The sequence below is a fragment of the Ovis aries genome, chromosome 24 (genome assembly GCF_016772045.2).
Source record: "Ovis aries strain OAR_USU_Benz2616 breed Rambouillet chromosome 24, ARS-UI_Ramb_v3.0, whole genome shotgun sequence".
In the NCBI taxonomy this organism is placed as follows: Eukaryota; Metazoa; Chordata; class Mammalia; order Artiodactyla; family Bovidae; genus Ovis; species Ovis aries.
Genome location: NC_056077.1, coordinates 19,496,021 through 19,518,438, shown reverse-complemented (window position 1 = coordinate 19,518,438; position 22,418 = coordinate 19,496,021). Strand labels below are relative to the sequence as shown.

General features: G+C 41.0%; 2 protein-coding genes across 4 annotated transcripts in view; one reads left to right on the top strand and one right to left on the bottom strand.

Annotated features, from left to right (window-relative positions):
- The window catches only part of ZP2 (zona pellucida glycoprotein 2), a 32,570-nt gene extending 11,016 nt beyond the window's left edge, over positions 1–21,554 (top strand). Inside the window, exons 2-19 of one of the 2 annotated variants that reach the window (XM_042240507.2) lie at positions 1,822–1,859; positions 9,950–10,029; positions 10,860–10,943; positions 11,358–11,452; positions 12,897–13,049; positions 13,771–13,812; positions 13,960–14,124; positions 15,073–15,169; positions 15,257–15,438; positions 16,119–16,245; positions 17,034–17,221; positions 17,305–17,396; positions 17,497–17,621; positions 17,773–17,962; positions 19,562–19,697; positions 19,772–19,868; positions 20,280–20,363; positions 21,380–21,554. In XM_042240507.2, coding sequence (XP_042096441.1) covers positions 10,886–10,943; positions 11,358–11,452; positions 12,897–13,049; positions 13,771–13,812; positions 13,960–14,124; positions 15,073–15,169; positions 15,257–15,438; positions 16,119–16,245; positions 17,034–17,221; positions 17,305–17,396; positions 17,497–17,621; positions 17,773–17,962; positions 19,562–19,697; positions 19,772–19,868; positions 20,280–20,363; positions 21,380–21,525 — 1,977 coding nt within the window. In that variant the 5' untranslated portion in view covers positions 1,822–1,859; positions 9,950–10,029; positions 10,860–10,885 and the 3' untranslated portion in view covers positions 21,526–21,554. Of the gene's footprint in view, positions 1–1,821; positions 1,860–9,765; positions 9,855–9,949; positions 10,030–10,859; positions 10,944–11,357; positions 11,453–12,896; positions 13,050–13,770; positions 13,813–13,959; positions 14,125–15,072; positions 15,170–15,256; positions 15,439–16,118; positions 16,246–17,033; positions 17,222–17,304; positions 17,397–17,496; positions 17,622–17,772; positions 17,963–19,561; positions 19,698–19,771; positions 19,869–20,279; positions 20,364–21,379 lie in introns of those variants that run through there. The other variant, XM_004020827.6, reaches the window with a different exon arrangement.
- The window catches only part of LDAF1 (lipid droplet assembly factor 1), a 53,398-nt gene continuing 39,085 nt past the window's right edge, over positions 8,106–22,418 (bottom strand). Inside the window, exon 8 of one of the 2 annotated variants that reach the window (XR_009598354.1) lies at positions 8,106–8,180. The gene's annotated coding sequence lies outside the window, so the exon portion shown is untranslated. Of the gene's footprint in view, positions 8,181–8,742; positions 8,791–22,418 lie in introns of those variants that run through there. The other variant, XR_009598355.1, reaches the window with a different exon arrangement.

Sequence of the window (22,418 nt, the reverse complement as noted above, 5' to 3'; positions counted from 1 at the left end):
GTCTTCGTTTTCTGAATGTTGAGCTTTAAGCCAACTTTTTCGCTCTCCTCTTTCACTTTCATCAAGATGATCTTCAGTTCCTCTTCACTTTCTGCCATAAGGGTGGTGTCATCTGCATATCTGAGGTTATTGATATTTCTCCCAGCAATCTTGATTCCAGCTTGTGTTTCTTCCAGTCTAGCGTTTCTCATGATGTACTCGGCATATAAGTTAAATAAGCAGGGTGACAATATACAGCCTTGACGTACTCCTTTTCCTATTTGGAACCAGTCTGTTGTTCCATGTCCAGTTCTAACTGTTGCTTCCTGACCTGCATACAGATTTCTCAAGAGGCAGGTTAGGTGGTCTGGTATTCCCATCTCTTTCAGAAGTTTCCACAGTTTATTGTGATCCACACAGTCAAAGGCTTTGGCATAGTCAATAAAGCAGAAATAGATGTGTTTTTTTTTGGAACTCTCTTGCTTTTTCCATGATCCAGCGGATGTTGGAAATTTGATCTCTAGTTCTTCTGCCTTTTCTAAAACCAGCTTGAACATCAGGGAGTTCACGGTTCACGTATTGCTGAAGCCTGGCTTGGAGAATTTTGAGCATTACTTTACTAACATGAGATGAGTGCAATTGTGCAGTAGTTTGAGCATTCTTTGGCATTGCCTTTCTTTGGGATTGGAATGAAAACTGACCTTTTCCAGTCCTGTGGCCACTGCTGAGTTTTCCAAATTTGCTGGCATGTTGAGTGCAGCACTTTCACAGCATCAACTCTCAGGATTTGAAACAGTTCAACTGGAATTCCATCACCTCCACTACCTTTGTTCATAGTGATGCTTTCTAAGGCCCACTTGACTTCACTTTCCAAGATGTCTGGTTCTAGATTAGTGATCACATCATCATGATTATCTGGGTCTTGAAGATCTTTTTTGTACTGTTCTTCCATGTATTCTTGCCACCTCTTCTTAATATCTTCTGCTTCTGTTAGGTCCATACCATTTCTGTCCTTTATCGAGCCCATCTTTGCATGAAATGTTCCCTTGGTATCTCTAATTTTCTTGAAGAGATCTCTAGTCTTTCCCATTCTGTTGTTTTCCTCTATTTCTTTGTATTGATCGCTGAAGAAGGCTTTCTTATCTCTCCTTGCTATTCTTTTGGAACTCTGCATTCAGATACGTATATCTGTCCTTTTCTCCTTTGCTTTTTGCCTCTCTTCTTTTTACAGCTATTTGTAAGGCCACCCCAGACAGCCATTTTGCTTATTTGCATTTCTTTTCCATGGGGATGGTCTTGATCCCTGTCTCCTGTACAATGTCACGAACCTCATTCCATAGTTCATCAGGCACTCTATCTATCAGATCTAGGCCCTTAAATCTATTTCTCACTTCCACTGTATATAATCAACAAAGACCGACTCTATAGCACAGAGAACTCTACTCAGTATTATATAATGACCTATATAGGAAAAGAAACTGAAAAAGAAACAATTTATGTATATGTATAACTGAATCACTTTGCTGTACACCTGAAACTAACACAATAGGGAAAATCAACCATATTCCAATATAAGATAAAAATTAAATTATCAATTAAAAATGAAAAGATACATGTATGCTATACCCATGAACAGAGGAGCCTGGTGGGTCACAGTCCACGGAGTTGCAAAAGAGTCATACATGATTTAATGACCAAAAACAAACAAACAAAAAAAACAATACTCATAGCAGCACTGTTTACAATAGCCAAGACATGAAAATGAACTAAATGTCCAAGGAATGGATAAAGAAGATGTGAGATATATAATGGTCATAAAAAATGAAATAATGTCTTTTGCAGGAACATGGATGGACCTAGAGATTATCATACTAAGCAAAGTAAGTCAAAAAGAGAAAGATAAGTACCATACAATATTACCTATTTGTGAAATATAAAATATGATACAAATAAATGTATCTACAGAACAGAAGCAAACTCACAGACACAGAGAACAGACTTGTGGTTGTCGAGGGGGAAAGGGGTGGGAAGGGAAGGATTGGGAGTTTGGGATTAGCAGATGCAAACTAGAGTATATAGGATGGATAAACAATAAGATCCTACTGTATAGCACAGGAAACTATACTCAATATCCTGTGATAAATGACAATGGAAAAGAATATGAAAAAGAATATATGTCTGTGTGTGTATGTGTGTGTATATATAACTGAATCACTTTGCTGTACAGCAGAAATTAACACAACATTGTAAATGAATTATGTTGTTCAGTTACCCAGCGGTGTTCAACTCTTTGCAGCCCCACAGACTGCAGCACACCAGTCCTCCCTGTCCCTCACCATCTCGCGAAGATTGCCCAAGTTCATGTCTGTTGCATCAGTGATGCCATCCAACCATCTCATCCTCTGACACCCTCCTCTCCTTCTGCCCTCAATCTTTCCCAGCACCAGGGACTTTTCCAGTGAGTTGGGTGTTCGCATCAGGTGATCAAAATACTGGAGCTTCAGCTTCAGCATCAGTCCTTCCAATGAGTATTCAGGGTTGGTTTCCCTTAAGACTGACTGGTTTGATCTCCTTGCTGTCCATGGGACTCTCATGAGTCTTCTCCAGAACCCCAGTACAAAGGCATCAATTCTTTGGCACTCTGCCTTCTTCACGGTCCAGCTCTGAAAAACATACTAGACCACTGGGAAGAGCATAGCCTTGACTACGGGCCTTTGTCAGCAGGGTAATGTCTCTGTTTTTCAAGACCATGTCTAGGTTTGTCATAGCTTTCCTGCCAAGTAGCAATCATCTTCTGAATTCATGGCTAGAGGCACCATCCACAGTGATTTCAGAGCCCAAGAAGAGGAAATCAGTCACTACTTCCACGTTTTTCCCCTTCTATTTGTCATGAAGTAATGGGGTCAGATCTTAGTTTTTTAAATATTTAGTTCTAAGCTGACTCTTTCACTCTCCCCCTTCATCCTCATCAAGAGGCTCTTTAGTCCTTCTTCACTTTCTGCCATTAAAGGGGTATCATCCACATATCTGAGGTTGTTGATATTTCTCCTGCATATCTTGATTCCAGCTCAGCATTTCTCATGATGTGCTCAGTATATAGGTTAAATAAGCAGGGTGACAATAGATAGCCCTGTCATATCATCCTTCAATAAAATATTAAAAATATTGTGGGGGACAAATTCATTCCATAACAGCTTACTACTTAGTAGCTAATCAGCTTGGGGGAAATTCACTTAAGGAGCCTTTATTTCCTTTTCTTATTCCTATCTTGAAGGTTATCCATCATTGTCCAGCATAGGACCTATACACAAAGGGCAAAAATGCCCTTCCCTCCTTCCTACAGTGACTTATTAGGGTTTCTGAGGACCATCTATTCTTTCCCAGTGTTCTGTGTGAAATGTGAATGATAAAGGAATGGGTTTATAAAACCCTCCTGAGAACCAAAAGAGGAAGGGGTAGATTAGAAATTTAGTGAAAGGAGATTTAACAGAATTAAGGGTTACTTGAATAGACAACCCTTCAGGAAATAAGTGGAGCTTCAACCTGTGTTACCCTAATCAAGACCCAAATTCTATAGAGAGCTTGTTTGATAGCTTCAGTCTTGTGCCCACCCCTTGTCCAAAGGGTGATGCAAGCAGCTTGACTGGAAGTCTCAGTAAGATTGTATATAATGGGAGATTTTCCTGAAGCCCATCGTGGTATTGCTACCAAAAGAAAAGATCATTTGTGCTCATAGTTGGTCATGTCCAACTCTTTGCATCCCCATGGGCTGTAGCCCACCAGGCTCCTCTGTCCATGGAATTTTTCAGGCAAGAATAATGGAGTGGATTGCCATTTCCTACTCCAAGGGATCTTCCTAACCAAAAAATTGAACCCATGTCTCGTGTGTCTCCTGAACTGGAAGACAGATTCTTTACCACTATGCCACCTGGGAAGTCAGAGAAAAGGATACAGGACAGAAAAGAACATACATCTGTGTATTTAAATTTACTTAGTTATGCTTAGGTTTTATTTGTCACATACATAGACATTTGGTATCTCCCATCAGAAAGCATAACCCTTAAAGCCTGTCTTTGTCTGCATTTGTACAAATGTGTGTGTTGCTTCTTTTGAGACTCCACAGTTTTACAGTTGCTCAGCACATTGTCCCTCAGAAAATACCTGCACTTCCATAATGTAAAACTGGGCTCATTTTGAAATAAGAATTCTAAATTGTAGTCATACACAACTATTGCCACAATCATGCTCCTTAACAAACCATCCAAACTTGAGTGGCTTAAAAGAATAAGCATTGATTTAACTCATAAGTCTCCAGTTAACTGGTCAATTCTTCTGTGCTCAGATGACCTTGGCGTGGCTCACTCATTCACAAGCAGTCAACTGGCAGGTCACCTGGGAACTGGTTGCTTTAGCATGGATTCAGCTTAGATGTCAAGGCTACGGTTTTTACAGTAGTCATATATGGATGTGAGAGTTGGACTATAAAGAAAGCTGAGCACAGAAGAATTGATGCTTTTGAACTGTGGTGTTGGAGAAGACTCTTGAGAGTCCCTTAGACTGCAAGGAGATCCAACCAGTCCATCCTAAAGGAAATCAGTCCTGAATATTCTTTGGAAGGACTGATGTTAAAGCTGAAACTCCAATACTTTGGCCACCTGATGCAAAGAGCTGACTCATTTGAAAAGACCCTGATGCTGGGAAAGATTGAAGGCGAGAAGAGAAGGAGATGACAGAGGATGAGATGACTGGATGGCATCACCAGCTCAATGGACATAAGTTTGAGTAAACTCCAGGAGTTGGTGATGGACAGGGAGGCCTGGCATGCTGCAGTCCATGGGGTAAAGAATCGGACACAACTAAGCAACTGAACTGAACTGAACAGCTTAGATGACCTGTCTCTGCTCCTTGTGATTCTTTATCATCTGGGAGGCTACTCTGGGTTTGTTCTCACAGTGAATGAAGAATGCTAACAGAGAGTGCATATGTATATGGGCTTCAAAAGACCTAGCCTCAGAACTGGTGCACCATCATTTCCATCACATTCTATTGGCCAAAACAAGTCACAAAGTCAGTCAGATTCAGGAAGGAGGAAGAGCGAGGAGGACCAGGCTAACTGCAAAGCACCCTGCAAAAAATGGGAGTCCACAGAGGGGTGGAAGACTGGGACCTTTACAACTGACATACCACATCATCTTAAGAGCTTAAACATTTTATGTTCTATCAACTGGAGGGACTACACCATATTGCCAAGGAAATCTTTATCTCTGTGGTAACCATTATCCTAGCTACTAGGTATAGAGTAACCTGTAATATTAGTAATTGTACAAGTTTTTATTTAGAACTTCTGAGCCTTCTCTGTCATTCATTTAAGATGCCCTATCTTTCTATTAACAGATCAATCTAGCCTTTTATATGCCCTTGTCCAATTTCTTTCTGAATCCATTACTGTTACAAAGCTCATTCAATTTCAGTTTAGCTAAAGATCCAAAGGGTGAAAATAACATTAACATTGTATAATTAAAGGAGCTACCATATGTTTTTCAAGAATATTCTCATTAACATAGTCTATCTTATGTTTACAAGTTAAATTCATATTCTATATTTGAAAGCTATGTTAAGCTATGTTAGCCTACATGATAGAAGATTCTATATTTCTTATTTATCTAATACCACTAAATTATATGGGGCTTCCCTGATAGTTCAGTTGGTAAAGAATCCACCTGCAATGCAGGTGATCCCAGTTCGATTCCTGGGTTGGGAGGATCCCCTAGAGAAGGGAAAGGCTACCCACTCCAGTATTTTGCTTTCCTTGTGCCTCAGCTGGTAAAGAATCCACCCACAATGTGGGAGACCTGGGTTCAATCTCTGGCTTGGGAAGATCCTCTGGAGAAGGGAACAGCTACCCACTCCAGTATTCTGGCCTGGAGAATTCCATGGACTATATGTATAGTCCATGAGGTCACAAAGAGATGGACACAACTGAGTGACTTTCACAACCTTCTGAAGCTAAATTATAGTCAGTGCTATCTTGTACTTTTAAAGCTACATGAACTGCAAGAGAAGCATGGAGTTTTAGAACACCCACTCATACACACTCACACACACACACACACACACACACACACACACACACACACAGAACCATAATGAATTAGAATAAGCCTGGAAGTAGGTATCAGAAGACTTGGTTTCTCCCTGGAGCTCTGCTAACTTTCTATGACTTTGGGCAAGTCACAAAAACCTCTTAGGCTTATTTTCTTCATTTTATATTGAGAAATTGGACTTTGGAAGTTGTATGAATCAAATCCACTCACTTGGGCAATATATCTTTATATCACTAAGTTTGAATTCATGGGCCTTTCATTCTATAACCTTTACAGATCACTTATATACAAATCAGATTTAATTTTATCAATTTTAAATTACTTTACCTTGTTATTCATCAGCAAGACAATTCAATCAACTGAATGAAATTTAAGAAAAAGTACCACTCCTATCTCCCTATTCCTGTTACAAGAATGATATATTATGTAGATTTATAGCCAGTACAGCAAGAGCTTAAACAAATCAGAACAGACTACAGTTGTGAATGTCCAGCATAGCTGGATTGGCTCAGACTGTCTAGATACCTAGATACCTGCACTGACTCCTTCCTCAAGTGACTCATTGGCTCTCTGGTAAATAAATGTAGACACACACTTATATACCCACACATAAACAGATAAATGGATAGGAAACACGTGTTTCTCATTTTTCTTTTTTTAAGTAAAATATGAAAACATACTAATACAGTTCCAATAGTCCAATTTATTGTGGATGCTTTAGTATCAATATTCACAGACCCCATTTAATTCATATATTTTAGTATTTGAAGAGTATTTCAGAGTTTATCTAACCATCTCCTGATGATAACAATTAGGGCATCTTCAATTAATATTTTTATAGTTGTGAAAAGTAAGGCAACAGAATTGGAAATTGAGAATTATAAACTATTGTTTAAAAGAACAGCATTTCAGAAAATAAAGACAGCACCTGCCCAAAGGAGGCAACAATATTGCATTGTTGTTATGCATGACAACCTAAAACTCTCCTCAAGAAATGCCTAATGATTAGCAGGTGAGACGAGGCCTCATGTCAAGTAGAGACCATGGCATTCACAGAAGAGGAGAAGGAACACCTTATAGTTATAAACACACTTAAAATGTCTCATTGAAAAGAATGTGGAAAACATACTTTTGAACGAGATCCTACTGTTTATTTAGTAAAAGATTAAGTGTCTATCTTTTTGGAAAGATTTGTTTTCCTAACTAATAAAATGAGACACTACTTGATTGCAGAGAGCCATGCCTTCCTCATTCTCAAAGTTAACCGCACCAACACATTTGTATCCTTGTGCACTTATGCAGAATTGATTCTTAGGGAGTCTGGAGCTAGTTGTTCAGTGACTGTCCCAAGTGCAGCATTGGCTGGGTTGGGGCAAGGCAAATGAAATTAATCTCTGGCACACTCACGACCGTCATCATTCTCACCAGTTCTCAGAGTGGTCCTCCTTATCTCCATGCCTCCTGCTCAGGGCTTTTGTGCTGCCCCTTCATCATGCAGAAACCCCAGTTTAGGGATCTGAGCAGAGCTTCCCTTTCCAAGGCAACACCTCACACTCTGGAGAAAAAGGCATAACTTTGGGAGAAGCAAGTCTAGGGTGGGGCCTGGGAAGGTGGAACACATTGATCTATTACCTCTCTGACTACCTTCTTAATTAGTCTCTCTGAATCTTGCCCCTACATTCCATCCTCGTGGATGGAATGGTGTTCAAATCTCTCCAATGGTCTTATCATAGTCTTAACTATCGTGGTAACAAATTACCTTCACAGTTATAGAAAAAGTGCCACTTTTGGGAAATATGCTTAGGAGTAACTATTACTATCATGCTTTTGCTCAGAATCTAAATCCTTTCACCACCTCTATCTTCAAAATCCTGCTTCTCCTGGATTTTGCTCCCTCTCCTCCATCCACTGGTATATAATCAACTGATTCCCATAAAGAAGTTAATCACTGGCAATCATTCATTTTCTTGTCTATTTCCCTTCAGATATTTCCCGTTTTCCTGATCATAAGACTCACCTGGTTTCTTAAACATATGGTACCCCAGTTTCCTCCCCTGGAGAGTCTGAGTCAGCAGCTTCTGGGTGGGACACAGGAATCTGTGATATTAACAAAGAGCCCCATATGACCATTTTTAAATTTTTAATTGGAGGATGATTACTTTACAATGTTTTGTGGCTTTCTGCCATACAACAAACCGAATCAGTTGTAACTATATAGATATCCTCTCCCTCTTGAATCTCCCTCCTGCTCACCCCATCCCTTTAGGTCATCACAGAGTGCCAGGCTGGGCTCCCTGTGTCATATAGCAATTTCCCACTAACTATTTTACACACGGTAGTGTATATATGTCAATACTACTTTCACAAATAGTCCCACTCTCTCCTTCCCTTGCTGTGTCTTCAAGTCCATTCTGTACATTTGTGTCTCCCTTCCCTCCCTGAAGATAGGTTCACCAGTACCAGCTGTGACTGTTTGGATCAAGGGAGTTAGGCAAACCACTACTCTGACAAACAGTATTTCAGACACCTGTAACAGGGAATGAAGATTAGTCCTCGAGAAACATCGTTAACACATAAAGACATAAAGAGCAACACGGAAATAAATAACTGTAAATGCTACCCCACTAACTTGTACAGAATTTGAGCATTATCACCTGTTATGGAATATGGTCTGCAGACATCACGGTGTCTCAGTCTGGTCCTGGCCCTGACACCAAGTTGTTAAAGCTTGAGCAAGTTGTTTTCCTCAGATTCCCCACCTATAAACTCCCAGTTCCTACACAGTATGACATTCTTATTTAGATCACTATTCCTTTTGACCCAGAATTTCTACTTCTAGTAATCTATCCTGGGAGTTAACCAGGGAAATGTACAAGTCCAGCAGATTGGTTATAATAATGAAAACATTGGAAGCTGTATTAATGTCCATCATTAGAGAATAGCTAAACATTGATTTATCTAGACATTGAGTACTATGCAACATTAAAAATGGTAATGGAGATCTTTATGTTTGATATGGAAGATGTCCATGACATATAAAGTAGTAAAAGCAGGTTACAAACATAACTTATACTTCAATCCCAGGTTGTTATTTTTTCTTTTTTAAGTGCGATGTTTGTAGAAAAAGACCATAGAGTTACACACCTAAGTACCAGCAGTGGATGATTTTTTCCTTTCTCTATATCCTTCTTTAATTGTCTGTATTTTTTGAAGTAAACTTAAAATCTATACTTGGGGGAAAATAATGTTTCATCCTTTTTAAAAAGGTACTTCTTCATGCACATTGCCAGGGTGATATCCATAATAGCCAGGAGACCAGGAGTAACTTAAAGGGAAGGTTTGTTACTTAGACAGTGTAAACAAGAGACGATCTTTACTCCAAAAAAATCCTGCCAGTTTGTCCAAAAGATCCTATTTTTCCTAGTGTTATGGGAAACTGTACCAATTCATTCACCTGAGCCAATTTCAAGGAACTAAATTCGCTGCAGAGCAGCCGGTGGAAAATCAAGGCAAGTGTCAGGAAGGGCAAAACTCTGCTTATTTTAGGCCTTCTGGAAAGGCTCTTCCCAAATCCCTGCCTCTCAGCTGGGAGGGCTAGAGAAGATTCAGGTGACTCCAATGGGGAGAGGGCGGGGACCAGCCTGCTTCCTGCTATAAAAGCCAGAGCAGCACGCCCCTCTGCCTGGTTGATTTGGTGGTATCTTCGGTCATGGCATGCAGGCAGAGAGGAGACAGTGGGAGACCCTCAAGCTGGTTCCGTGCAGACTGGAGGTAATTCTAGGAGCAGAAGGAAGGGGACATAATGCCTTGTCTGCTGAAGTTCACTCCTCTTTAATCTTCTCCCTCATGTCCTCCTGCTCCTACAGGTCATTTTTTCTATGCTTCATCCTTTTGGCTTCAGTGAACTCAATAGATGTTAATCAGTTGGTGGATCCTGCCTTCCCAGGTAGGCCTCTTGGGTGAGGGAAATGCCCTTAAGCATCTCTGAAACGGATTGCAACTAGGGTGCCTAGATGGCCAGAAAACACAAAAGTGAGTTAAACGATCTCCAGTCATTCTTTTGCCTATCTTGATCAAGTCACTTCAGTTTTCCCATAGCTTACCTATAGCTTGCTCTGCAGCTAAAGGCAAGAGCTTGGAAAAACACCTGCACTACCTTCTACTTCCTCACTGCCTCCAGCTTTACAACATCCGAAGAATAGCAAACCACATACCAAGCCCTCATCTTTGGGAGCAGTCATCTTCAAACACATACTCATGCTTAAGGACAGCATCAACAGTAACAGGCAAAATCACTTGTTACGAGGAGTTTCTCAAGATTTTCACCTGAGCCAGAGGATGCACAGTGTCAAGCTATCGGCAGATTATTCAATCTTCAAAATATGTGTTCTTGGAGTTACCTAGGGAATCTTTTATTGAATTGTAAGATCTTTAGACAAAACTTTTCCCCAATTCTTCACAGACCTACCATCTCTATTTCCATCAGGGTTCCAGGCTGGTTCCCACATGCATACTTGTTAACCTGAATCCAGGTTTATCCTGGATAGAAAGTCCTAGGCATTTAATTGATATCTTCATTACAGTCCTTGGTATCTTACATTGTAGCTATGTATTCCTATCAACTTGTAAGCTCCCCAGGATGGGGATTAAGCTTTGCCTCTCCCAACTGGCATCCTCCCCGATGCCTGTTAGAGAGGAAAGTTTCCTCAATACACTTCTGTAGAAATCATGCCTCCTGTATTCAAAGATGCCCCACGTGCTTTCTTTGCTCTTCAGGTACTGTCACTTGCTATGAAAATAGAATGGTAGTGGAGTTCAAAAGAACTCTTGGCAACAAGATTCAGCATGCATCTGTGGTAGGTAAGTAATGTGTATTGTCTCATTTAAGTCTCACTTAGTAGGAAGCCCTTGGCTCAAAGTCATCACCATTTTCCAGTGAGCAGAATACGCAAACTCTGAAGCAGTTGGTGCTCAAATCCCATGATGTCACAGGGTCCTTGAACTGCATGGTGACTCCTAAGAGTGGAAGACCTTGTCTGTCTTTGGAAATCTGTCTTATCTCAGGAATTCCCTAAGAAAAGTCTATCTTCAAATCACAGCATCTCTCAGAGCTTGGGTTATATCCCAGTCGGGAAAATAAAAAGAAGTGATTGAAATACCTTAGAAATAGATTTGCAGTCTTGGTTATGTAGCTTTGGTTGACTCTGTCAGTGAAATAGAAGATATAAATACATCTTGGCTAGCTTCTTTCTAAAACTGCTCTTGTTTCTGTAGATTCCCTTGGTCTTAAAATGCTGAACTGCACTTATGTTCTGGACCCTGAAAGGCTCACCCTGAAGGCCCCATATGAAAACTGTACCAAAAGAGTGGTAAGTAATTGAGGAGTAATTTGGAAAGTAGTAACCTAGGAGTTAAAGCTTTGGAGTAGAGCAGTGGTTCTCAATCCAGGTGATCTTTCTCTTTGGTCATCCCAGAGAACATCCTGCAATGTTTGGAGACACTTACCACAGCTGGTAGGGGAGGAGGGAAAGGGCAGTTACTGGCCACCTGGTGGGTACAAGCCAAGAATATTGCCAAATAACCTCCATTGCATACAGGAACTCTCAATAAAGATATATTAGACTCAAAACTCCAATGCTGAGCTTACAAAACCCTTGAATTGAGGCTTTGGGCTTTATTTCTGTCTCTGCCACTATCTATATATGATTTGGAGTAAGTTAGCTAACCTTTCCAAGCCTCTACTTGCCTACTGGAAAATGGATTATGATGTCTTTCCATAACGTATCTAAAGACGAATGACACAGTGAAGGACTGGGCATAGTATGTAGACACAGCAAATGATCAAACATGAGCTATTTTGATCTACACCCCTCAAGGAAAGGGGGATGCTATTTTGGTGCTGGCAAATGGAGTGCTGGTACCTCTATGCTGGAAGGTGAGCGACAGCTGAAAAATAGGATTTTCTACTGTCAACCAATAGTGCTACCCAATCACAGTTATTAGGAGCAGTAAAAGAAGCCTAAGTCCTTTTCAGGCTTTATGTGCAAACAATCACTTGGGGAACTTGTAAAGTACAGAATTTACTTAGTTGACTTAATAGGTCTAGGGTACATCCTACAAGCCTTAACAGTCTACTTGATCTGATTCTACTGAAGATCTCCTGTAATTAAAACTTTCCCTTCTAAAACTGATTTTCCCAACTTTAGGGAGCTTAGTGTTGTATTCCTTTAGAACAAGGTCTGCAGAATATGAGCTGTGTATGGCCACAGCCAATCCATGATCTATGTGTGATGGTCATCAAACTAAAGAATGGCTTTAGTTTTTAAGTGTTTTAAGTGTTAAAAGCATACGTGGCCTAAAAAGTCTAAATATTTACTAACACTTTACAGAAAATTGTCAGTTGACCACTGCTTTAGGCAGAGTTCCCTGAGTCAGGGGAAATGGCAAAGATGGCTCTGTCCAGCACCCAGCACAATGGCTGCTAATGTAGGTGCTCAATAAGTATTTCTATCTCTTGATAGAGGCAGCAAACCCAATAGGACCCTGATACTCAGACATAGGGTAAATGTAAAGGGAAAACAAAAACTGGACTGAGCCCTGAAACTCAAGGAACTATTCTCTGCCAATGAATGAGTCCTAGGATATCTAAAGAGGCTAAAGAATCTCCTGGTATAGGAATGAGGGACTTTTCTAGAACTGTGCTACTGATGACTTCTAAGGGGTTTGCTAATCAGCTGAGTCAGATGGTATTTTGGAATCTCCTTTCTCATTGAAGTTCTAGCACTCTGTCCTTACTATTCCATTTTCATACAGCTTGGCCAACACCAGATGACCATCACATTCATGAATGACAATGCTGCCCATAGACAAGGGACTGTCTTGTATCACGTCAGCTGTCCGGTTATGCAAGCAGAAAGACATGAACAGCATTCGGGATCCACAATCTGCTCAAAGGATTTCATGTCTGTGAGTGAAGCAGGCTGACTGCTTCTCATCCAGCTACCAAAGGGGGAATGTGATCTAGAGAGAGCTGGACTTCAGAACAAGATCAGGATTGCAATCCTATATTTCACTACTGACTTGCTGTGTGGCTTTGGGTTGATTTCTTAACCTCAATGAGACCTTTTTTTAAATCTGAAGCGGCAGACAATAACACCACATAGGGTGACTTTCAAAACTTAAAAAGGTAGATATAAGCACTCAGCGCATCATGTTTTAGCAATAAAAAGGATTCACTTGGTAGCTTGACAAACTGGATATTTATGTACAAGGCCCTATACCAGATGCTAGGAAATCGTAAATGAGAAGAACAGCCCAGTCACATACTCATGGACTTTATAGTCTCAAGTGGCTAATAGCAACAGTGGACAAAAATACTCATACTTTATTATAACAGTGATGGAACTGCATGGCTTGACAGGACTTAGTGTCTCAACGTACAACTGGAAGGGAGCTTTAGATCTTCCAATTACATTGAGGTCTCGAAAGCTCAATGGGGAAATGATGTCTAAGGGCACTTTTAGGATTCTTGACTGGTCCTGTGTTTCTACTATATCCCACACCAGCCCTCACACTGTAAAAACCAGACAGCAGTTGCTCTGGGTATTTTCCATGTACCATCAGATAGCATGACTTCAGAGATCTCCAAACCAAAGCTTCACATCATCCTTTTTTTTTTTTCTTCCAGTTTACCTTTCACTTTTTTCCTGGCATGGCTGATGACACTGCGGTATGAAAACTATTTTTTTTAATTATAAGCCTAAATAAACCTTTAGCTCTATATTAAAGGTGGCATAACTTCAATCTTGGTTAAAATATTAAATAGTCTTGGAGTTAAGGTGAGCACCAGCCCTCTAAATGAAACTTTTGCCTTTAGGGTCCCAAACCTCAGATGGGATGGACAGTTACAGTTGGTGATGGTGAAAAAGCCCAAAATCTGACCCTTCAAGAGGCCCTGATGCAAGGATATAATCTCCTAATTGAGAACCAGAAGATGAGCATCCAAGTGTTATTCCATGCCACTGGAGTGACTCACTACTCGGTAGGTGTGAAATCTGTTTGTACCACCATTCAGGCTCAGACCAGTATTTCTAAATGCAAGCATAATCTCAACCATTCCCTCAAATTGAGGTTATAACTCATTCAATAGCCAAGTACTGTACTAAGTATGAAAGATGGCGAGATACAATGGTGAACAAAATGTTTCTTCAGTTTTTCTTCTCCACAGATCTAAGTTCACTAAATGTGGAGCTACAGTAGTACTAAACTAATGAAGGTGTTCTGTTTTATCATTGACATGTCTAATGTTTACAGTGAAAGTGAAGTCGCTCAGTCATGTCCAACTGTTTGCAACCCCGTGGACTGTAGCCCACCAGGCTCCTCCGTCCATGGGATCTTCCAGGCAAGAGTACTAGAGTGGGGTGCCATCTCCTTCTCCAGGGGATCTTCTCGACCCAGGGATCGAACCCAGCTCTCCTGCATTGCAGGCAGAGGCAGGCAGATGCTTTAACTTCTGAGCCACCAGGGAAGCCCAGTAGGTACTGGCATTTTGGGGACCAACAATCAAGATACTACATTAAATCAGTTAATGTGCCAAAGTACTTAGAACAGGTCTTAGCACCTACATATTCAAACATCAGCCATCTTAACCATACTGCCATACATTGAGTATAAACAAACTGCTGAATCTTAAACATTCTCTCTGAATGCTGATACCATAAAAGTCATAAAACAAGAGCTCTTACTGCTTAGAAATGATCAGCTACAGGTCATGAGCAGAAATCACCTTGCCAGATGTTATAAAGTATAAGATTTTAAAACTAGAACTAGTTGTTCACCTGTAGAACAACTATAGGGTGAAATACCTGAACTCTACTTGGGCCAGGATGGTGCTCAATAGTTGAATATGTTTGCCCTGACTGTTTCTAGCATTGGTCAAAAATTCAAGTAACTCAGGTAAACCAATGTCTTTGCAAATGCCTCTCTTCAGCAAGGTAACAGCCATCTCTACATGGTGCCCCTGAAGCTCACGCATGTGTCTCCTGGGCAGACGATCATCTTATCATCACGACTCATTTGTGTATCAGGTAAGGCCTAGGAAAGGGCAAGTCCAGTTGTGGAAGATATTGTTCTAAGGGCTTAATCAAAGCTGACCATTCTGTCATTCCTTCTAGACCCTGTGACCTGTAATGCCACACACATGACTCTCACCATACCAGAATTTCCTGGGAAGTTAAAATCCGTGAGCTTTGAAAATAAGAATATTGCTGTGAACCAGTTGTACAACAGCGGGATTGTTATGGAAATAGCAAATGGCCTCAGGTTGCATTTCAGCAAAACTCTCCTCAAAACGAAAGTATGTTCCATTGAAACTTAGCCTTTTAGACCATTGTGATTTGGCTGCTGACTTATCCATAAATTCTAATTGCTAGTATAAAAAAAGATTCAAAAATTTTGGAGGCCTCATTTGAACAGCTTGCATAAGTAATTCTCAAGTAACTGAAATTCACTCCCAAACACCAAGTCTTTTTCAACTTCAATGGAAATTTTCCTTAAGTGTCTTTGTTCACTGAATAGTACAAACTGCTATTAAGCATCTAATGATAAACCTCTCATGGCCTATTAAAAACAGGACAATTTGAACCAAACTAGTGTTCTCTGCTATCCTCAGTGAAGCCAGTATTGACTGATGCAATTGCCAGGGACACAGAATAATCTTATGTTGGTGTATATGTTGCAATAACATCTTATAACTCCTGGATTTGCAAGGTACTCAGCTCTTTGGAGGTTGAATTAACAGATCAAATTCCAATGTCTAGTACAAAGAGCATGCAGTGCTAGGTACTTGAGGGCATGAACTTAGAGAAATTTTCTGCCTCAGGAAGAATCCAGTCTAGAGAAGTGATGGGATCTCTTGCTCTGGTTTAAAGGAAAACCATATTCAGTCTGGAGTGTGCCTTGCAGATTTCAGCGCACTTCCTTCCTATCTACCTGCTCAACAGGCTGTAGCTGCTAACTGACATTCTTCCATTTCAGTTCTCTGAAAAATGCCTACCCTATCAGTTCTACTTATCTTCACTGAAGCTGACATTTTATACTCAACTGGAGATGGTATCCATGGTGATTTATCCTGAGTGTGTCTGCGAGTCCACAGTTTCTATAGGTAAAGATCATCTTCTTGAATAGTTCCTACATTCTACATTCTCTTAGCTTTTACATGGGGGAAAGTGTACAGGAGTTCAAATAGTAAGTTCTGTACTGCTTATACTTTAAGGAAATGGAAGACTGGTTAGACCACAAATAGCAGTCTAAGTTGCTATGATAGGAATCTAAGGAAGATAACAGTTCCAAAATACACATACAGGGAGGTTTCACAACTGTTTAATGTTTTTAAGTAACCTGGGTATGCTTCATGTTAGAAGTCTGAGCCCACCATCTAAGTAAGATTGCTTTAAATCTGAAACTAGAGGGACTGAGTATTTCCCCAAACTCTTAAATTCCTCAAAGAATATGGAAGTTGGTATTTGCCCTTGTTTACTATTGCCTCTGTGCTTCTTTTTATTTGTATCAGGTCAAATCGAATAGAAAAAATTAGTTGTTGCTTCAACTTCCCCTAAAACCAAGACCTGTGAGTCTTGAAAAGGGGGACTTCAGGACACAGGCACTACACTTTAAGCCACATCGGGTTTCATCATGGCTTTCTTAGCCCACCTGGTGCCTCTTCCCATGTCTCCTGCTCCTTTCTTTGGATGAAAAATCCTTAGACAGAGCAAGCCTCACTACTGTCTAGGTACCTTGGGGTCTCCCCTTGTAATGCAAGCTGCTTGTCAAGTTATTTTCCCAAATAGACTTAAATTCTGTTGCCTCCTGATGAAAATCCAAACTTCATTAAATTTCAAACTAGGAATGACAATAGTCACATAGACACTTTTTAAACTCCCTCCACGATAGTTTCAGGGAAGCTGTGTACTCAAGATGGGTTTATGGACGTCAAGGTCTACCGCCATCAAACAAAACCAGCTCTCAACTTGGACACTGTTAGGGTAGGAGACTCCTCCTGCCAGCCAATCTTTAAAGCTCCATTTCAAGGACTGGTGAAGTTTCACATACCCCTGAATGGATGTGGAACAAGACGTAAGGTTAGTATAAGATTAGTATTGGCACACAGCAAGAGATTAAGACTGACTTTTGAGATAACTAACCACTTTCTCTAACCTTTAAGTTTGAGAATGACAAAGTCATCTATGAAAATGAAATACATGCTCTCTGGGCGGATCTTCCTCCAAGCACAATTTCCAGAGATAGTGAATTCAGGTGTGACACAATTGCTACTTAACTTTTTTAAGTGCCAGAATAAACTTGAGCAGTCTTTTAACCTAAAATTCTCAACACCCCCACCTACCCACTCTTACAGAATGACGGTGAGGTGCTATTATAGCAGCAGTAACATGCTAATAAATACCAACGTCGAAAGCCTTCCTCCTCCAGTAGCCTCAGTGAAGCCAGGTCCACTTGCCTTGACCCTGCAAACCTACCCAGGTGAGACATTATAACCTAAAAAATCTGCTTAAAAACTTCCAGGGGACTCATTCCTAAAATGAACTTTACACCAGACTAAAGTAGTTGCCATGCTTAAGCTTCTGTTGCAGCCATCAACTACTTGAGTACCAGAATGGCTTCTCCATTTCAGATAATTCCTACCTGCGACCATATGGGGACAAGGACTACCCTGTGGTGAGATACCTCCGCCAACCAGTTTACTTAGAAGTGAGAGTCCTAAATAGGACTGACCCCAACATCAAGTTGGTCTTAGATGATTGCTGGGCAACATCCACCATGGACCCAGCCTCTCTCCCTCAGTGGAATATTATCGTGGATGGGTATGTATTCTCCACATAAGGTAGTCCAGGTAATCAAACTGCCAGTAAAAAAATAATAAAACGCTCTTGAGCTTGAGAGGAGCACTATATCAAAGGCCCTGATTTTTGTTCTTATTTCTTACCAACCAGTCCTCAGTCCAATAAGTTGACTCCTATCTTTCTTATTACCCTTGAATCTAAAAGTATCCTTCCCAAGGAAATAATGACTTTAATACTCTAACATCTGGAAAGAGAATAGATTTCTAGTTCCTATTTACTGAATAACTTTTTTGCTCATTGAATAACTTTTTTGCTCATTGATAAGTCGTGTCTAATTCTTTGTGACCCCCTGTGACCTATCAGGCTCTTCTGCCCATGGGATTTTCCAGGCAAGAATACTGGAGTGGGTTGCCATTTCTTCCAGGGGATCTTCCCAGCTTCACTGCCAGATTCTTTACCACTAAACCACCTGGGGAAGGTGCATTGAATGCATGTGTGTGTCACTTAATCGTGTCTGGCTATTTGTGATCCCATGAGGTATATAGCCCACCAGGCTTCTCTGTCCATGAAGTTCTCCAGGTAAGAATACTGGAAGGGGCTGCCATTCCCTTCTCCAGGGGATCTCCCCTACTCAGGCATTGAACCCAGGTCTCCCTCATTGCAGACACATTCTTTACCATCTGAGCCACCAGAAAAGCACACTGAATAACTACCATGTGCCAAAAAACAATGCTCTGTACTCCAGATGCATTATCTAAACTCACAAAACTCCATGAGCGACACTAGCCCCCTCACTTTATAAAGAAACCCAAGCTTACTACTTAAAGAACTAGCCCAAAGTAATATTTAGTCAGTGATAAGACATGAATGGACTTCCCCAGTTTCTCAGTTGTAAGGAATTCACCTGCAATGTATGATCTGCAAGAGCCCTGGGTTCGATCCCTGGGTTGGGGAAGATGCTCTGGAAGGAGGGAATGGCAACCCAATCCAGTTCTTCTGCCTGAAGAATTACATAGACAGAGGAGCCTGGTGGGCTATAGTCCTTAGGGTCCCAAAGAGTTGGACACATGAAGCTATAACCCTCTGCTAGCATTTAAAATAAAAAATGGCAGGAGCTCGCTACCCTTTCTTTATCAGCAACATATACTAACTGCCTGGGACATAATACTCAGATTCATAAGAATTAAGCCATTGCCATCTGAAGAGCTACATAATTCTTGATGAGTATAGCTGGCATACAAATAGGTATTGACACTTAACACAGAGTAGAAGAAAACCTAGCACAAGTAACTTACAACTTCATGGATACTGTTGGATGGTCAAGTCAGAAGTATATGAAATAACTAAAAGTACAGGCAGAAGCTCTAAAGGAGGGCATGGCAACCCACTTAGTATTTTTGCATGGAGACTCCCCATGGACAGAGGAGCCTGGTGGGCTACAGTCCATGGGGTTACAAAGAGTTGGACACGACTGAGCAACTACTGAGCGACTAAGCACAGCACAGGTAGAAGATAGAGCAATAGTCTTGAAGGTGTTACATGTGACTGAATTTAAGCAAACACTGAGTTTGAGTCTGAGGTGAATTCAGCTGATGTCCCACCCTGAAATATACCTTCCAGCTGTGAATACAACTTGGACAACCACAGAACCACCTTCCATCCGGTTGGCTCCTCGGTGGCCTATCCTAATCACTATCAGAGGTTTGATGTGAAGACCTTTGCCTTTGTGTCAGAGGCCCCAGTTGTCTCTCACTTGGTAAGTGATTAACTAGTTACCTGGGACAGGTTGCCTGAGACATCAGCTCCACTCAACTCTTGTCTCCTCTCCAGGTCTACTTCCACTGCAGCGCCTTAATCTGCGATCAACTGTCCTCTAACTTCCCCCTGTGTTCTGCGTCTTGCCTTGGGTCATCCAGAAGCAGGCGAGGTACAATTTTCAAGTCTTCATTTAATATGAGTTTACTTTAAGCAAGCCTGATCCTTTCGGAGTTTAGGAATGAGTGCTTTGTTTTTCATCTAATCCAAGATCCCAAGAAACCTGGGAGTCTGTGATGGACAGGTTCACAATCAGTCCCATGGACAAATTCGTGTTTGTACCTAAACTGTAGCCTGATCTTCTGAGACCCTCCAAAAGTTGTTCTTCTGAGTCTATGTAGACTCTGAACTTTGTCTTCTGATAGTCTCTGATAGTTCATCCTGCTCTTACAGTGGGTGTATGCTGTCTCCTGTGAAGGGAGGCAAGATTACATAGAGCAGGGAGTCCATACAGAGCAGGTGTACCCTCAAAACACTTCTCACCACTACTCGTTATCCCAGAGGTCAAACTGTCTATCTGCAGCCACAGGGGCCACTGAGGAAGAGAAGATGATAGTGAGTCTCCCAGGCCCCATCCTCCTGTTGTCAGATGGCTCTTCATTCAGAGGTATGGATTTAAAGCCTTGGGTACTTTCTTAACTGAAACTCTTGGTTTCATGTCAGACTTAAGTGTGCACAGATAATATACGTGTGTGCTCAGTCGTGTTCAACTCCTTGTGGCCATATGGACTGTAGCATACCAGGCTCCCCTGCCCATGGAATATTTCAGGCAAGAATACGGGAGAGGGGTGCCATTTCCAACTCCAGGGGATCTTCCTGACCTGGGGATCAAATGTGCGTCTATTGTGTCTCTTGTGTAAGATGCAGGTGGATATCTTACTATTAATGCCACCAGGGGAGCCCACAGATATCAAATGCTTATGATTAAACAAGAGAACGCACCTCTCCCCGGCAACAGGTTCTGTTAAGTCTGTGTACCCTTCCTAGAATCCCTTTCCCACAAGAAGGATCATTTAGTCTACCTACTGTACAGAGACCTTTCATTGTTAATAACTAAGAAAATTCTAGTTTTGTCACTAATGCCACATTAGAATCCTTAAATCTTGGTCCTCAAATATTGGGCCTACTATAGAAGAATTTCAAGCTCTTTGAAAAGACTAACAGGTCAGAAGACATGTGCTTACTATTACAAAACTTTAGTCTTTACTAAATTATGTTAATATATCTTCATCCCAGATAGTCTTAATTTTAGGCCTAGAACTTGAAATTAAACTCACTTAAATCGCTAGCTACTAACTGCAAGAAATCATGCACTTGGGACAACTAACCATATATATCAGTGCCAGAATGTTAAACAAGCTGGGAATGAGATCCTTCCAGGTGTCAGCCCATCTGATCTGAGTGAAAGCAAGTAGGAAGTGGGAACAACCGTGGGAGTGGAGTAAGGCGAGAAGGCGGCTGGCTTGAGGGGGAAAGACTACACTCTTTTGCAAGCTCCCAAGTGAGCCCTTTGAAGCTTATTTTCACTTCCTTCTCTGGGTAACTTTAATTGTAAAGCTTCAGCTTCAACTTAAACCAAGTGTAAGTGATCTTAAGACTTGAATATGTCTGTTTCCTTCCCAGATGCTGTGGATTCTAAAGGGCATGGGACTACTGGATATGTTGCTTTTAAAACTGTGGTTGCTGTAGTTGTCTTAGCAGGTGTTGTGGCAACTCTAAGCCTAATCAGCTACCTGCGCAAGAAAAGAATCACAATGCTAAACCACTAATTGGATTTTCAAATAAAATGTGGAAGTAAGCCTCTTGTTTCTTAAATTTAGATGGAGTTCAAGGACTCTTTCTTGCAATCATTTTTCTTCAGAGACTATAGTACCTTTCCACAGTCCTCTTGAAAGGCTTTGTTCTGTGTGGATGTGAATAAGGGTATTCCTGACTTAATCGCTTCCTGTCACTAGCTTTTTCTGCCCTCTACCCCCAAAACTGGCAGTGCCAGAGAATTCAATAATGGGACTTAGTGACAGTCTGCCTCTAAGGGTATATTTAGGTGGCTTTAATGTCTCTTACCCTATCCATTCATATATACAAGATGAGGGCAAATCACTCCTAATCACTGGAATAACTTCCCTTCTCTAAAAGGGAAAAGAAGCTAGGTATTCCCAAGGAAGTAACCTAGTATCATACTTAAAGTAGTATTTCCTACCTCAAATTACTCTTTCCGATGAGTAGACAACTCCCCTGGGAAATTAAGGGATTCAGTTATTCTCCCATGCATTCCCAGTCTAATTAAAGACCTGTACTCTTTCTTTGGGGGATGGAAAGGAAGATTCTAGCTTCATTAAGAGCAATTACAACATTCGTGGTCTCATTAAAACTACACAGCTGAACATAAGCCTCATAGCTGGGCCTGGAGAGCTGCTTTTTACCCGCTACTCAATTATTACTTCCTCCCGAGGCTACCCCCTCTTAACTAGGCTGTAATTATGTCAAAATGATTAGTCTGCCTCACACTGTAGTTCTAACAAACCATATTCAAGGTGTCTAATGTAGACATTAATTTGTATCCTTCAACTAGAAAAAAAGTCTGGATCTAAGCCAGAACCTGTGCTGTGAAAAGCTGTACAGCTTCTGAATCTCTGTACATAATGGTGGTAAATAGAAATAC